Source organism: Cervus elaphus, chromosome 1, assembly GCF_910594005.1.
Source record: "Cervus elaphus chromosome 1, mCerEla1.1, whole genome shotgun sequence".
NCBI classification, from domain to species: Eukaryota; Metazoa; Chordata; class Mammalia; order Artiodactyla; family Cervidae; genus Cervus; species Cervus elaphus.
In genome coordinates, this window is record NC_057815.1 from 64,440,536 (window position 1) to 64,457,208 (window position 16,673).

The 16,673-nt window shown below is 40.2% G+C and overlaps 2 protein-coding genes across 2 annotated transcripts; both read right to left on the reverse strand.

The window, feature by feature from the left end:
- Positions 1-372: 372 nt before the first annotated feature.
- On the reverse strand, positions 373-1,376 carry LOC122703717 (olfactory receptor 52I2-like). The gene is given in 2 exon segments (XM_043918186.1): positions 373-755; positions 757-1,376. Coding segments are annotated over 2 exon segments (969 nt in total). The 5' UTR covers positions 1,356-1,376; the 3' UTR covers positions 373-385.
- Positions 1,377-11,941: 10,565 nt separating this feature from the next.
- On the reverse strand, positions 11,942-12,977 carry LOC122703790 (olfactory receptor 52I2-like). Its single transcript, XM_043918295.1, has one exon. The coding sequence runs from the start codon at positions 12,914-12,916 to the stop codon at positions 11,942-11,944; it is 975 nt and encodes a 324-aa protein (XP_043774230.1). The 5' UTR covers positions 12,917-12,977.
- Between the last annotated feature and the right edge of the window lie 3,696 nt (positions 12,978-16,673).

Sequence of the window (16,673 nt, forward strand, 5' to 3'; positions counted from 1 at the left end):
ACTTCCACATAATCACACAAGATGAACAATTGTGAGGAAACCAGTCAGGTATGGGGGACCCAACAGTTGGTTTCTTCTGCAGAGGGTCCAGTCAGATACTAAGTTGAAAATGTTGGTCAGAATCTAAGCAAAGAAAAATCCCAGCTCTATATTCTCCACCAAACTTATATCTGATTCAGTTTCTAGGTGACTGAAACCATAAAAAGCATTGTCAGAAAATTATTTCACTTACATCCGTGGTAGAAATTGAAAAGGTAGGCAAAAATACCCTCCACAGTTTCATCTTGGAATTTCTATGCTACCAGGTGAACCAAATGAGATCCACAGAACTCTAAGGCATCTTTGAAGTTGTCTGGAATCTTCAAGGGCTCAACAGGCAAAGTGTTCATGAACCCAAGTTGGAGTGGTTAAAGAGGCAGTGCGTCAGCAAGCTCCATGTTCGATTCTGTATTTGCTTGGTCTTCAGGCCGTAGATGATGGGATTCAAGGTTGAAGGAATAATCAGATACAAGTCAGCTAACAGCACTTGGGTGCTCAAAGGCACTATGTCCTCCCCCAGCCAGGCCACATAGATGGATGCCATCCCAGGTAGGTAGTACAGAGCCATAACCCCCACATGGGAGCCACATGTGCTTAATGCTTTCAACTGAGCATTCTTTGAGAGATCAAAAACTGCCTGGAGAATCAGGATATAGGAGGCAGCAATAAACGCCACATCAGAACCCACAATAATAGAGGAAACAATCAGACTGTAGACTACTGGGCCTGGGGTCAGCACAAGCCAACTTGGCCACAGCGATGTGCTCACAGTAGGAATGGAGAACCACATTGGAGCCACAGAAAGGCAGATGACTCACCATCCAGCTCAGTGGAGTCATTGATATAATAGCTCTGATGGTGATGGTCACACTCATTCCCAGCATCACTCGAGGTGTGAGAATTCTCTTATAGTGTAGGGGCTTACAGATGGCCACATAGCGGTCAAAAGCCATGGCCAGCAGCAGCCCCGTCTCCACAGCTGTGGCCGCATGGACAAAATACATCTGAGTGAAACAAGCATTAAAGCTGATGGAGTTGTCCCCTGAGGAGAAGATGCCCACCATCTTAGGCACCACCGAGGAGGCCATAACCATGTCCACGGCAGCCAGAACACACAGGAAGCAGTACATGGGCTCCTGTAGCATGGAATCCATCCAGATGACAGTCACTATGAGGGTGTTTGCTAACAGGGCTGTGGTATACATGATGCTCAGTGAGATAGCCAGCCAGAGATGTGAAGACTGCAGACCTGGGATACCCGCCAGGATGAAGGTGGCAGGGACTTCCGTTGTATGGTTGTAGGGTGACTCCATCATCACAGATGAGACTGCTTTCCTGTTAATGTATAAAATTAGGTAAGAATGCAATCCCAGAAGATTGTTCCCAGCTCTGATGTTAGGAAAGCCTGATTATATTCTCAATTCAGCGCACCACAGGATGAAGGAATCCACATGTGACAAAGTTATCCTATTCCCCCTTACATCCTCCTCAGTATTCTTTGCCTTACTAATTTCTATTCATTCTTCAAAAGCCTGCTCATGAACTACCTCCTTTGGAAAGTCTTTTCTTCTCTACCACCTCCCCCAGCCCCTGCCAGAACTAAATTAGGTAACTTAGGAACTTATGGAATCTCCTATGCTGACCTCTGAGGGATCTAAATTGACCATTCCAGTACTCTGCCTGGGACTTCATTCAATTATGTGTGTCTTGCCCATGGCCTTATAACTTGTACCAAGTGTGTGACCCAGAGTTCTGTTGCCCAGATCCATTAAGAGAAAATACGTGTACTCATCATAGCAAACAGTTGAATGAATGAGAAATCAGAGGAAAGAGTTTTTTTTTTTTTAATCTCTGTATGGTAAGTTCCTAATATTTAATCATTGTTGAATGAAACAATGAACTTCCTGAGGTTAAACACATTGCATACTGCATCTTTTCCTCCTCAAATGCTTACTGCCCTAATACTGGATCTCTCAAGGCCTCAGGCTAGTGGGTAAACACATGGATATTGTGTGACTATGTTGACTTTACAATACTCAAGTAAAGCCCAAGAACTCTATCCCAGGTGTCCAGGCAACCTTAAATAAAGAGTGCTTACTTGCCAAGTCTTAAGACTAGACCGCTGTTTATAACATCCTGTCCGTCCCCTCAGGAAGAGGCTTTCAGGCTGAGACCTTTCCATATCCTTGGAAACCCTTTACTTGATTCTTTCTGATTGTTTCTCATTAGGCTTGGATTCTTCCTGAAAAATTGGGTCAATCAGATTGACAGTACTGGCCTCAAAATCCCATCAGCTACTGTAGCATATTCTCCTGTTAACCAAGCATGTTAATCAAATGTTAGACCAACATTTACGTGGTTCTCAATGCTAACCATATGACATGCATTTGCCCCTTCCAGTAGCTGCCTGGAGAGCCTACCACTGATTGACCCCACACCTAGCTACCAACAGCAGCCTTTACAAGAGACCTCATACGTTTTTTAAAAAGTCAAATTTCAAGAATATGATTGCAAACCATGGTCTTCATTGAAACAGACAAACAAAACACTAAACATAAGAAATGCCTTATAATGGAACAGACTGAATAAAGTAATTGTTGTTCAGTTGCTAAGTCGTGTCCGACTCTTAGTGACCCCATGGACTACAGCTTGTCTGGCTTCCCTGTCCTTCGTTATCTCCAGGAGTTTCCTCAAACTCATGCCAATTGAGTTGATGCTACCCAACCACCGCATCCTCTGTCGCCCCCTTCTCCTTGCACCCTCAATCTTTCCCAGCATCAAGGGCTTTTCCAGTGAGTCAGTTCTTCATATCAGGTGGCCAAACTATCTGTTTTCATGGTCAGAGAACCTTGCTGTGTCTAGCCACTGGGTGATAGATCATGAGAAGAGAAGGGAAAGCCTTTTGAAGTAGACTGATAGTACAGACTGAAAAAGACTTATTCAGTACATCTTTAAGATTGCTGTGTGTTTCCTGGATGCCACAGACTCAAGGTTAAGCATTATCCCTTAAAGAATAAAAAATGAGGTTGAGGAACCATACTGCCTCCTCCCCCCACCCACCTCTGATCCCAGATCTTTCCCTCTGCATCCCTGCTCTGTATAAAGCCACTTTTCTTCTGAGGACAGTCAGCTGGTGCCTGCCCATCTCTCCAACTTGTAGCAGGTCCTACCTTTCATTCCCTTGAGGCTTCATTTCCCTCATTACTTTTTCTTCTTGATTAGCACTGCTAGACATTTACATATCTTGTTAGTCCTTTCCAATGACATTTGGTCTGGTTGGTCCTTTTTTCTTATTATTTTACTCTTCAGTCTATTGCTACTGAAAAATTTTTTGCTAAGATCAACGATGATCTCTATCAGTGACATGTTGATAGGATGTTTTCAGTCCATCAACACTTTTCACTGTTTCAATCCAGTGCTTTCAGTCTTAAATTTTACTTACCCTATCCAAAACATTTAACATTACTTCTTGGTCTCATATTTTGGGGTTAATTTTTTATTGAAATATACATACTGTAAAATGGACAGTTGATAAAATTTTATCTGTGAGGACGTGAGCATAACCCATGGCTACTATCCAGATCAAGATATACAATTGCTTCCTGGTTCTTGAGGTGCACTCTTCTTCATGTTATGGCCAAGTTTTTCTAAAACATTTCCAGCCCACAACCTGCCTCTGCCTGCAACTCTACAGAGACATTCACATGAAGAGCTGGAGAGTGAATTACTAAAGAAGAACTTAGACAATCATTTAATTCAATAATGAAATCAAAGAATAGGTGAGAATTATTATTCCTATTTACAGGATTGAAAATACTCAATTCAAATGAAGATTGTCTTAAAGGTAAAAGCAGGAATGCATAATTTACTCAAATGAAGCCTTTGTGTTTATGATAAACCAATGCCTCCCCTCTCTAGGACAAAAAGCACGTGCTCCTAATAAGCCCTACTGTTCAGTTTCTATTCTCTCAAATTCCCCTGGTCCCTGAAAACGCTGTCTCGATTATCACAAAGTTAGACTAACCCCTTCCTCTCTCAGCTTTAAATCAAAATAGTCATGTGTTCCTGTTCCTGTTCTCTCCCCAGTTGTCCCATGATTTCCAGGATGTGAACTTGCTATCAGCAGTACCCACCAGCCCTGACTAGCCCATTTTAGTGGGGTTGAGAGCTTATATCCTCCTATCTAGGATGGCTCTGGCTTTGAGACTTCAAGCCCAACACCCAGTCCCCAGGTCAGTTACCCACATGCCTGGAATTTTCTCTATTTGACTTCCTCTGGTTGTCCACATTTCTTCCACTCAAAAGAAAGGGGATTTATATAAGATCCTTCAGGACAAGCAATATGAGATCATATATGAACAACATGGATGCATGGTGAGGAGTTTTGTCATTTTCAGAGACCTCCCATTAAGAGTCCTCTTCCCCCTGTAGATTCTCTATCACCCTGCTTTTCCCCTGGACACCCCAGCTTTCCCTGGCCTCTGCCCAGCAGCCAAACACTGTAACTTCTCCAGAGACTGATTTTTGTTTGTGCTGTGGTCCCCAGAGTGTTCCAGATTGTAGGAACATGCAGATGCCTAATGGTTAAAGAGTCTTTGTTTCTCCAGATCCTCAGAGGATACTTAAGAGTTAGAAGAATACAGAGTGTATTCTGAAAGGAAAACAAAAGGTCCAAGATTAGTTCGATTTTGAAAAATGTAAAACAAATGCACTGAAAGGAAAGCTCACTCACAATCTCCTTAGGCTAAAGTTTGGGTCTTTGTACTTCATGATTCTGATAACTACATAGTATTCTGCCTTCCTTTCTTCTAAATATATGACAAAAGGAGGAAAACAGAAGGGAATTGTGGAGAGAAAGGATAGGACTAGGTACAAAATGCCATATATTATAATGAAGGAGAATTAAGACTATATAGTTAGGCAATTGGCCCTTTAGAGTGATTGTTGTATGCGATAAAAATAATTCATTACAGGTCTTTAAAATATGATGTGGGAATGGTTGTGCTGGAAACAAACTGTGAGGCAAGTATATGAGAACTATGGGCTTTGCCTGTTGCAGGGGCTGCAATATATACATTATGTATTATGTATACACACTGATGCTGTGTAACGCAACCTCTGACATAGTTTTAAGTTTGAAGGTAGTGACTGTTGAGTTAGGATTTGGCAACAAACTAGATACTAGGTTAGGTACAGGCAGAAGGAAAATAAATCTGATAATGAAGAATAGTGAAAAAAAAATCTACCTTAATTGTATTGGTTGTTCACATATGAAGTAGGTGAACCAGGCCAAAATAGAGAAATAAACTCATTCTGCCCACCGTGCCTCGAAATTACTTCTTGAACATTATTAGCAGCAGAAGAGGAGAGCTTTCCATCATCTGCCTGGAAGGGAATGAACTGGTAAGTCACACACTGGTCCTGGCAAAGCGTTGACAATTCTATATTAGAGGGAACATGTTTTTTGTGTGTGGGAGGGTGGCTCCCTGGGGTAGTGTGCATTGAGTGGAGAAATGGATCTGTAGGAAGTGCTTCCAGTTATGTCCATGGAAACTTAGCAGGCATGCCAGGGGCCAAAGCAGTGGTGTTCTTTTTGTGCTTTTATTAAGACAAATCTTGGAAGGTTCCTGGAAAATGAAGATTATTAGGTGAATTCATTAAAATCTTGAATGAATTAAGGAATGGAATGGCTTCATTTGTAATGTAATCTTTGGGTTGTTTGCTTTTCTGTTTATAAGCTGATTTGTATGTTATGATTACTTGTTAAAAGAATTAAGGTTAAACCTATTATGTGTTATCATAATGTCTGATTTTCAAGACCAGCCAAGAAGATAAAAGGTCTTAAGTGTATGAAAATTCTTTCCTCTAGGGTAGTTGTTTATACTTCTCTTCTAAGAATGAGGATCCCTTTTTATAATGAGTATGTATATTTTTAATTTTTTTAATAAAGAAAGTATATACACATAGTCACAGATACAGGGAAAAAACACAGTATAAGAAAAGATCCCATTAACACTGTATTTACAAAAACACCACCAAAAATTCCAGGAATAAATTTAATAGAAGTAATATACAGGAACTAGATGGAAAAATATTATAAAATGCTACTAAGAGATATGAAAGGAAATCTAAATAAGTGAAATATATTTTGTCCTTTGATAAGATTCAATATTGAAAAGATATTGTTTCTTCTTAATCTATATATTACGTGAAATTCCAATTGATTTCCCTTCATAACTATTAAAATTTTGATCTAGAACAGGGGTCAGTGAAGTTTCTGTCTAAAGTATCTTAATATTTCAGGTTTTGTGGGTAACATAGTCTCCAATATAACTACATAATTCTGTCTTGTGGTAAGAAAGCAGTCACAGATAATGCTTAATGACTGTGTATTCTGATAAAAATGTATGGACACTGTGAAAAAAACAAACAAAAAACCAAAGAACAAGAACCTTTTGTGTCTGATTCACCATTGCAGTTGCAGTCTGGCAGTGTGTGTGCATATATAAATATTTAAGTGAGGGAACTTTTCATTCATATGCCTAGAATCAAAACAAAAATAACCTCTTCTTGCCACATAGGGGCATGAAAGACTGAATGTTATTTAATTACAATCCCATTCAAAAATGTATTTAATGACTAATTACAAAAGTGGTCCAGAAGGGGAAGAGGTAGGTAGCCATGTGGAGGGTAGAAGCTGCACTGCTCCTGGAGTGCCTAGGGCTGTACCTGCAGTTTAATGTGATCATTCACTGGAAGATAGGAATGAGCTTTGCCCATCCATATATTGTACTGGCAGAAAAACCAAGTGATGCAATGCCTGAGCCTTGAGGGGGAAAGCTTTTCAAAGGGTAAAATGCTTGTGTCCTGCAAAAGGTGGAGACAAAGGCCAAGAATCCCTGAGTTCCCAACTCCTTGCAGAAAATCTAATCTCCATTTTTTTTTTCAAGAAGGATTGGTTGTAATCTCTAAAAAATCCAAACACTGAGAGTCTACTGTGGGTCCCAGTTTATAGTTAAATGAGCATATGTTGCTTTATATAATAGGTCAGGGGTCATATTTGAATATATTGGGAGAAGCACAGGGCTTTCTGTTTGGGGTAGCCATGGCGGAGAACCAGTCCACTTTTGGAAGTATGAAGTTCAGTATTTGAGTACTAGCAGTGGGTCTTGGCTGGCTTCAGTGAATTCCAAAGTGAAAGAAACACAAAGCTGGCAGATAGGCTTCTAATGGAAATACCAGCAAGAAATCTCTGCTTTAAGTGCTGGCTGGACTATCCCTTTGTTGCTTGCCATCAGATTCTTTAATGCATCTAATAATTTTTTTTTTAATTTAATGGATGTGGCCAAGTCAGTGGGTTGCATGTGGAAACAGAACAGTATGATTTGTCAAAATGTAAATCTTGTCAAATATACTTAACCATGTCACTGTCTTGATTTGGTTTTATGTTATGATGTTGCAAGCGGATGGAAACTCATTATGATTTTTAGGGATGGATTCATACTTCTTTGATTTTCAGAAAAAGAAAACATTCTAAGGAAGTAAATAATATAAATGTTAGCAAAATGTATGGTTACTAAGTTGTTAAGTATCAAATCTCTTTGGAAAAGTTACTACATGAATACTGATCTACATTAGGGGCTTCCTTGGTGGCTCAAAGGGTAAAGTGTCTGCTTGCAATGCAGAAGACCTGGGTTTGATCCCTGGATTGGGAAGATCCCCTGGAGAAGGAAATGGAAACCCACTCTGGTACTCTTGCCTGGAAAAATCCCATGGATGGAGAAGCCTGGTAGGCTACAGTCCACAGGGTCACAAAGAGTCGGACATGACTGAGCGACTTCACTTCACTTTCACAGTTTCAATAGTGCCTACAAATACCCCTTAAAATTATGAAATTAAAATTTTATTGGGTATATTTTTAGGTATATACAGTATGTCAAATGTTGTTTTATGTAATTTCTATTCATTTTTAGTTTAATCTTCAGTACCCTCTATAAATTAGAGGGTTTGTTTTCCCGTCAGTAGAAAGAAGATAAAGACTCAGATACAGTAATTTTTCATCAGCACTTATTATAAAATTATATTTTATTAAGATTTTCTAATGTAACAGAGTCAAATATATAGACATATCTATTATATATGAAATCTCTTTCTTATAACATATACCGACTATTCAGTTTAAAACTTTCTGAAAGGGGGAAATAAAGACAAACTCACATTGCCTAAATTTCTGTTGCTTAGAAACAAAAAGCTGGTGATTAGTACCTTATTCCAACTAGCTTAACAACAGAGGGTATATTAGAAGAATATAGAGGTATATCTTGTAGAACTTAATAACAGGGATGTACCTAGGTATTCTAAATGAACTGGGGCCAGAGAGCCAGATAGTTTCTTTATACCATTTTCCTAATTTGCTTCTTCTACTGTGAAAGAGTTCCAAGTTCATGTGTTAGAAAATGGCTACCATCAGTGATTCCAAGTTTACACCTTCTCAGATAAACCAGAATCCATATTCACTGGACATGGACTCTGTCAAGGTATGAGCACATGAGCCAAGTTCAGTGGGTTCATCAATGCACAGAGGTCACTGTCATATATATGAACAGTTGCTTCCATATAATTACATGAGGAGAGATACATGTGTGCAAAGTGACTTCAAGTGTGTCCAACTCTTTGTGATCTCATGGACTGTAGCCTACCAGGCTCCTCTGTCTGTAGGATTCTTGAGGCAAGAATACTGGAGCGGGTTGCCATTTCCTTTTCCAGGGGATCTTCACGACCCAGGGATTAAACCCATGTCTCTCATGTCTCCTGCATTTGGCAGGCAGGTTCTTTACTACTAGTTCCACCTAGTAGTGGAATTGGAATTCATCAGATGTACAGTTTGTGAGAAAATTAGTCAGGTATGGGGCAACCTTGACTTCTTTTGCAAAGGGACTAGTAGGATACTAAGCTGAAAATGCAGGTCAGAAGCTAAGGAAAGGAAATCTCCAAATCTATAATCTCTGCCTAAACTCTACGTTTCAGATACTAGTTGACTGAAACCATTAAAGTTGTCAGATAATTTATCATTTCATTGGTCCTTGCTAGAAAATGAGTTAGGCAAAGAAAGGCAGTACTTGGATGCAGTCGCAAAAACAACAGAGTGATCTCTGTTTATTTCCAAGGCAAACCATTCAGTATCACAGTATGCCCAGACCAGTATCACATCTATGTCCAGACCAGTAATGCTGAAGAAGCTGAAGTTGAACGGTTCTATGAAGACCTACAAGACCTTCTAGAACTAACACCCAAAAAAGATGTCCTTTTCATTATAGGAGACTGGAATACAAAAGTAGGAAGTCAAAAAACACCTAGAGTAACAGGCAAGTTTGGCCTTGGAGTACAGAATGAAGCAGGCCAAAGGCTTATGGAGTTTTGCCAAGAGAACACACTGGTCATAGCAAACACCCTCTTCCAACAACACAAGAGAAGGCTCTACACATGTACATCACCAGATGATCAATACCAAAATCAGATTGATTATATTCTTTGCAGCCAAATGTGGAGAAGCTCTATACAGTCAGCAAAAACAAGACAGTGAGCTGACTGTGGCTCAGATCATGAACTCCTTCTTGCCAAATTCAGACTTAAACTGAATAAAGTAGGGAAAACCACTAGACCATTCAGGTATGACCTAAATCAAATCCCTTACAATTACACAGTAGACGTGAGAAATGGATTTAAGGGACTAGATCTGATAGAGTGCCAAAAGAACTATGGATGGAAGTCTGTGACATTGTACAGGAGGCAGGGATCAAGACCATCTCCAAGAAAAAGAAATACAAAGAAGCAAAATGACTATCTGAGGAAGCCTTACACGTAGCTGAGAAAAGAAGAAAAAAGCAAAGGAGAAAAGGGAAGATATACCCATTTGAATGCAGAGTTTGAAAGAACAGCAAGGAGAGATAAGAAAGCCTTCCTCAGTGATCAGTGCAAAGAAGTAGGGGAAAGCAATAGAATGGGAAAAACTAGAGATCTCTTCAAGAAAATTAGAGATATCAAGGGAACATTTCATGCAAAGATGGGCAGAATAAAGGATAGAAATGGTATGGACCTAACAGAAGCAGAAGATATTAAGAAGAGATGGCAAGAATACACAAAAGATCTTGTGTATATACACAAAAGATCAAGAATACACAATAAAAGATCATGACCCAGATAATCAAGACTGTATGATCACTCACCTAGAAACAGATATCCTGGAATGTGAAGTCAACTGGACCTTAGGAAGCATCACTTCAAACAAAGCTAGTGTAGGTAATGGAATTCCAGTTGAGCTACTTCAAATCCTAAAAGATGATCCTGTGAAAGTGCTGGACTCAATATGCCAGCAAATTTGGAAAACTCAGCAGTGGCCACAGGACTGGAAAAGATCAGTTTTCATTGCAATCCCAAAGAAAGGCAATGCCAAAGAATGCTCAAACTACTAACACAATTGCACTCATCTCACACGCTAGTAAAGTAATGCTCAAAATTCTCCAAGCCAGGCTTCAGCAGTATGTGAACCATGAACTTCCAGATGTTCAAGTTGGTTTTAGAAAAGGCAGAGGAACCAGAGATCAAATTGCCAACATCCATTGGATCATCGAAAAAGCAAGAGAAAAGCATCTATTTCTGCTTTATTGACTATGTCAAAGCCTTTGACTGTGTAGATCACAACAAACTGTGGAAAATTCTTAAAGAGATGGTAATATCAGACCACCTTACCTGCCTCTTAAGAAATCTATATGCAAGTCAGGAAGCAACAGTTAGAACTGGACATGCAACAGCAGACTGGTTCCAAATCAGGAAAGAAGTACATCAAGACTGTATGTTATCACCCTGCTTATTTAACTTCTGTGTAGAGTACATTATGAGAAACGCCGGTCCAGATGAAGCACAAGCTGGAATCAAGGTTGCCAGGAGAAATATCCATAACCTCAGATATGCAAAGGACACCACCCTTATAGCAGAAAGTGAAGAACTAAAGAGCCTCTTGATGAAAGTGAAAGAGGAGAGTGAAAAAGTGGCTTAAACCTCAACATTCAGAAAACTAAGATCATAGCATCTGGTCCCATCACTTCATGGGAAATAGATGAGGAAACAGTGGAAACAGTGACAGACTTTTTTTGGTGGAGGGTGGGGCGTTGGGGTGGGGAGGGGGGAGGGAGCTCCCAAATCACTGCAGATGGTGACTGCAGCCATGAAATAAAAAGATGCTTACTCCTTGGAAGAAAAGTTATGGCCAACCTAGACAGCATATTAAAAAGCAGAGACATTATTTTGCCAACAAAAGTCCATCTAGTCAAAGCTATGGTTTTTCCAGTAGTCATGTATGGATGTGAGGGTTGGACTATAAAGAAAGCTGAATGCTGAAGAATTGATGCTTTTGAACTGTAATGTCTGAGAAGACTCTTGAGAGTCTCTTTGGCTGTAAGGAGATCCAACTAGTCAACCCTAAAGGAAATTATTCCTGAATATTCATTGGAAGTACTGAAGTTGAAGCTGAAACTCCAATACTTTGACTACCTGATGCAAACAACTGACTCATTTGAAAAGACCCTGATGCTGGAAAGGATTGAGGGTGGGAGGAGAAGGGGTGACAGAGGATGAGATGGTTGGATGGCATCACTGACTCAATGGACATGAGTTTGGGTAAACTCTGGGAATTGGTGATGGACAGGGAGGCCTGGTGTGCTGCAGTCCATGGGGTTGCAAAGAGTCAGACACAACTGAGCGACTGTACTGAACTGAACTGAAGCAAAGATACCCTTATAGCTTTCTCTTAGAACTTGTTTAGTGCCAGGTGAACCAGACCTTCCAGGTTAACTAAAGCATCTTTGGATTGGCTAGAATGCTCAAAGTCTGAAGAGACTTGTATTCATGAACCCAAGTTGGAGTGGTTAAAGAGGCAGTGCGTCATCAAGCTCCATGTTCGATTTCGTATTTGCTTTGTCCTTAGGCCATAGATGATGGGGTTTAAGGTAGGTGGGATGACCAGATACAAGTCAGCTAACAGCACTTGGATGTGCACAGGCATTATGTCTTTCCCTAGCCAGGGCACATAGATGGATGCCATCCCAGGTAAGTAGTACAGAGCCATAACCCCTACATGGGAACCACACGTACTTAATGCTTTTAACTGAGCATTCTTTGAGGAGAGACTGAATACTGCCTGGAGAATCAGGATGTAGGAGGCAGCAATAAACGCCACATCAGAACCCACAATAATGGAGGAACCAATCAGACTGTAGAGACTACTGGGCCTGGGGTCAGCACAAGCCAACTTGGCCACAGCGATGTGCTCACAGTAGGAATGGAGAACCACGTTGGAGCCACAGAAAGGCAGATGACTCACCATCCAGCTCAATGGAGTCATGAATACGGTCGCTCTGATGGTGATGGTCACACTCATTCCCAGCATCACTCGAGGTGTGAGAATTCTCTTATAGTGTAGGGGCTTACAGATGGCCACATAGCGGTCAAAAGCCATGGCCAGCAGCAGCCCCGTCTCCACAGCTGTGGCTGCATGGACAAAATACATCTGAGTGAAACAAGCATTAAAGGTGATGGAGTTGTCTCCTGAGGAGAAGATGCTCACCATCGTAGGCACCACCGAGGAGGCCATAACCATGTCCACAGCAGCCAGAACACACAGGAAGCAGTACATGGGCTCCTGTAGCATGGAATCAATCCAGATGACAGTCACTATGAGGGTGTTTGCTAACAGGGCTGTGGTATACATGATGCTCAGTGAGATAGCCAGCCAGAGATGTGAAGACTGCAGACCTGGGATACCCGCCAGGATGAAGGTGGCAGGGGCTTCCGTTGTATGGTTGTAGGATGACTCCATCATCACAGATGAGACTGCTTTCCTGTTAATGTATAAAATTAGAAAAGAAAAGGATGCAATCCTGTAAGACGTGTTCCCAGCTCTGGTGTTAAAAGAGCCTATTATTATTCTCAACTTAGTGGGCCGCAGGTTTAAGGAACTGACATGTGACAAAGTTTTCCTGCTCCACCTTCCATCATTCTCAGTATTATTTGCCTTATGAATTTCTATCATTGTTCAAAGACCATGAGTTACCTCCTTTGGATAGTCTTTTCTACTTTCTGCCCCATCTCATGACAAAACTAAATTAGGTACCTTCAGAGCTTTTATAGGCTCTCATCTGTGCTTACCTCTGAGGGACCTAAACTGATCATTCCAGTACCATACCTATGACTTTGTTGTATTCAATCATGTGTTTCTTGTTCATGGCCTTATAAACTATACCAAGTGTGTGACCCAGAGGTGTTGTGCACAAGTCCATTAAGAGAGGATATGTGTACTCATTATAGCAAAAAGTTGAATGAATGAAAAATCAGAGGAACGAATGTTTCTTTTATTTCTGTATGATCCGTTCCTAATATATAATCATTGTTGAATGAAACAATGAACTTCCTAGATTTAACATGTAATGTTTTTCATCTTCTCCTGCCTGTAACTTTCACTACCCTAATACTACATCTCTCAAAGCCTCAGGCTAGTGGGTCACGACACTGATTGTGTGACTGTTTGACTTTACAGTACTCACATAAAACCCAAGAACTCTTTTCCAGGTGTCCAGGCAACCTTAAATAAAGAGTGCTTATTTGCCAAAGCCTCGAGACTAGCCAATCATTAGTTATCACCTCCTGTCCCTCCCCTCAATCAGGGGCTAAAAGGTTAAGAACTTTCCATATCTTTGGACATTGTCTTCACTTGATCATTCTTGGGTTTCTCATCACTTCTAGCTCCTCCCTAAAAAGTTGAGTAGATAAGAGGAATGGAGAACTGACTTCAGAATCCCATCAATGGCAGTGGCCAAGCAGTAGACCAACATTTTCCTGGTTCTCAGTGCTAATCAGGCAACACACATTTGTCCCTTCCAGTTACCCCCTGGAGAGCCTATCACTAACTGACTCCACACCCAGGTGCCAACAGAAACCTTGATGAGAGTCCTCAGAAGTTTTCTAAAAAGCCAGACTTATGGGATATAATTGAAAACCATGGTCTTTATTAAAACAAAAAAAAAAAAACAAAACCCTAAACATAAGAAATGCCTTATAATGGAACAGACTGAGTAAATAATGAGCTCTGTATTATAGTCAGAGAACCTAACTGCATATAACCACTGAGTGAAACATCTTCAGTGATAGATCATGAGAAGATAAAGGAAAGTTTTTTAAAGTAGGATAATAGTGTAGAGTGAAAAGAAAATTATTCAGGGTATCCTTAAGACTGCTGTTTGTTTCCTGGATGCCATAAAGCCAAGATTGAGCATCTTTCCTTTAAAGAGTTGAAGAGAATCTGAGGAATCAGAATGGTTCTTCCTGCTATTTACCTCTGATCCAGGATCTTCCTCTCTGGATCTCTACCCTGTATAAATCTACCTTTCTTCTGAGAGAAGTCTCATCTAGTGCCTGCCCATCCCTCCTCTCTAGCCTTGGAAAGTTGTCTCAGGTCATACCTTTCATTTCTTTGAGGTTTTAGTTCCCTCATTCCTTTTTCTTCTTGATTAGCAGTGCTAGGGATTTACATGTCTTAATAGTCTGGTCCATTGCCAGAACATTTGGTTTGGTGGGTCTATTTATAAGTATTACTATCTTACTCTTCAGTCTGCTGTTACTGAAAAAAATTTGCTAAGATCAACAATTACCTCCATCAATGACATGTTGCCAATCCAGTGTTTTCGGTCTTTATTTTACTTGACCTATCCAGAACATTTAACACTGTTGCCTGCTTCTTTATTTTTTGGTTAACTTTTGACTGAAATATAGCATCCATATGGTAAAAGGGACAGTGTAAGTTTTATCTGTGAGAACATGAACACATCCTCATGGCCACTACTAAGATCAAGATATACAATTGCTTCCTGGTTCTTGAGGTGCACTCTTCTTCAGAAAGCTCTGGCCAAGCTCTCCTAAAACATTTCCAGACCACAATCTGCCTCTGCCTTCAAAACCCTGCAGAGACATTCACTTGAAGAGCTGGAGAGACAATACCAAAGAAAAGCTTAGACAAGACACTTAATTCAATAACAAAATCATAGGATATGTCAGGATATTTTATTTCTATTTAAAGAATGGGAAAAACTCAATTCAAATGAAAATTGTCTTAAAGGTAAAAGTAGTAATCCATAATTCAGTCAAATGGATCCTTTGTGTTTATGATAAATCAATGCCTCCACTCTATGACCAAAAGCACATGCTCCCAATCAGTCCTACTGCTCAATTTCTATTCTCTCAACTCCCCCTAGTCCCTGAAAACCCTCTCTCCTTCATTCCAAGATTAGACTTACCCCTTCCTCTCTCAGCTTTGAACCAAAATAATCATGTATATCCTGTTCCTTTTATCTCCCCAGTTGTCCCATGATTTCCAGAATGTGATCTTGTTATCAGCAGTACCCACGAGACCTGGCCAGCCCTTTGTAGTGGAGTTGCTTATATCCTCCTTTCTAGGGTGACCCTGGCTTTGAGACTTCATCAAGCCCAACTCCCAGTCCCCAGGTTAGTTACTCACATCCCTGGAGTTTTCTCTATTTGACTTCCTCTGGTGGTCCACATTTCTTTCATCCAAAAGAAGGATTTGTACAGGACCCTTCAGGAGGAGCAACACAAGATCAAATATGAACAACGTGGAGGCATGATGAGGAGTGTTGTCACTTTCAGAGCCCTCCCATTGGGAGCCCTCTTTCCCTTTAGATTCCCTATCACCCCACTTTTTCCCTGGACACCCCAGATTCCCTTGGCCTCTGCCCAGCCGCCAACTCCTCCAGCGACTGATTTTTCCCTGTTCTCTGGCCCAAGGGAGCTTTCCAGATTGCAAGGAGAGACAGGTGCTTAGTGGAAAAGAGTTTGTTTCATGTCCTCAGAGGATAACTAATAAGGAATATAACACATATTCTGAAAAGAAAACAAGGCCCAAAATAAGTTTATCTGATTTTTAGAGATTGATTCCTACTTGTTTGATTTTCAGAAATAAAATACATTCTAAGCAAGTAAATAATAGCAATATTAGGAAAACCTATGACTGCTAAGTGGTTGAGCATCAGATCTCTTTGGAACAGTTACTTTGTACATGCTTATCTACACAGGAATACAATATCAATAGTACCTATGACTACCCCTTAAAATTATGAAATTAGAAATTATTGGGTATATTTTAAAGTATGCACAGTATGTATGTAAGGTATTATTTTATGTGCTCATTTTGAAATCTAATCTTCAATGTACTTTATAATTAGCATTGTTTCCCCATCAGTACAAAGGAGATATTAAGACACAGAGACAGTAACTTGCCATCAACACTTATTTGGAAATTTTATTAAGATTTTCAAATACACTAGAGTCAAATATATGTATCTCTTACATATGAAATCTCTTTCTTTTTAACATATACTGACTATAGAAATTAAGACTTTCTGAAAGGAGAAAATAAAAGCAAACTCACATTGCCTTAGCTTCCATTGCTTACAAACAAGAAGTTGGTGATTAGTACACCATTCCAACTTCCTGAACAATACTAGGTACATAGGAAACAGAGGTATATCTTATAGTACTTAATAACAGGGATGAACTTGTGTGTTTGA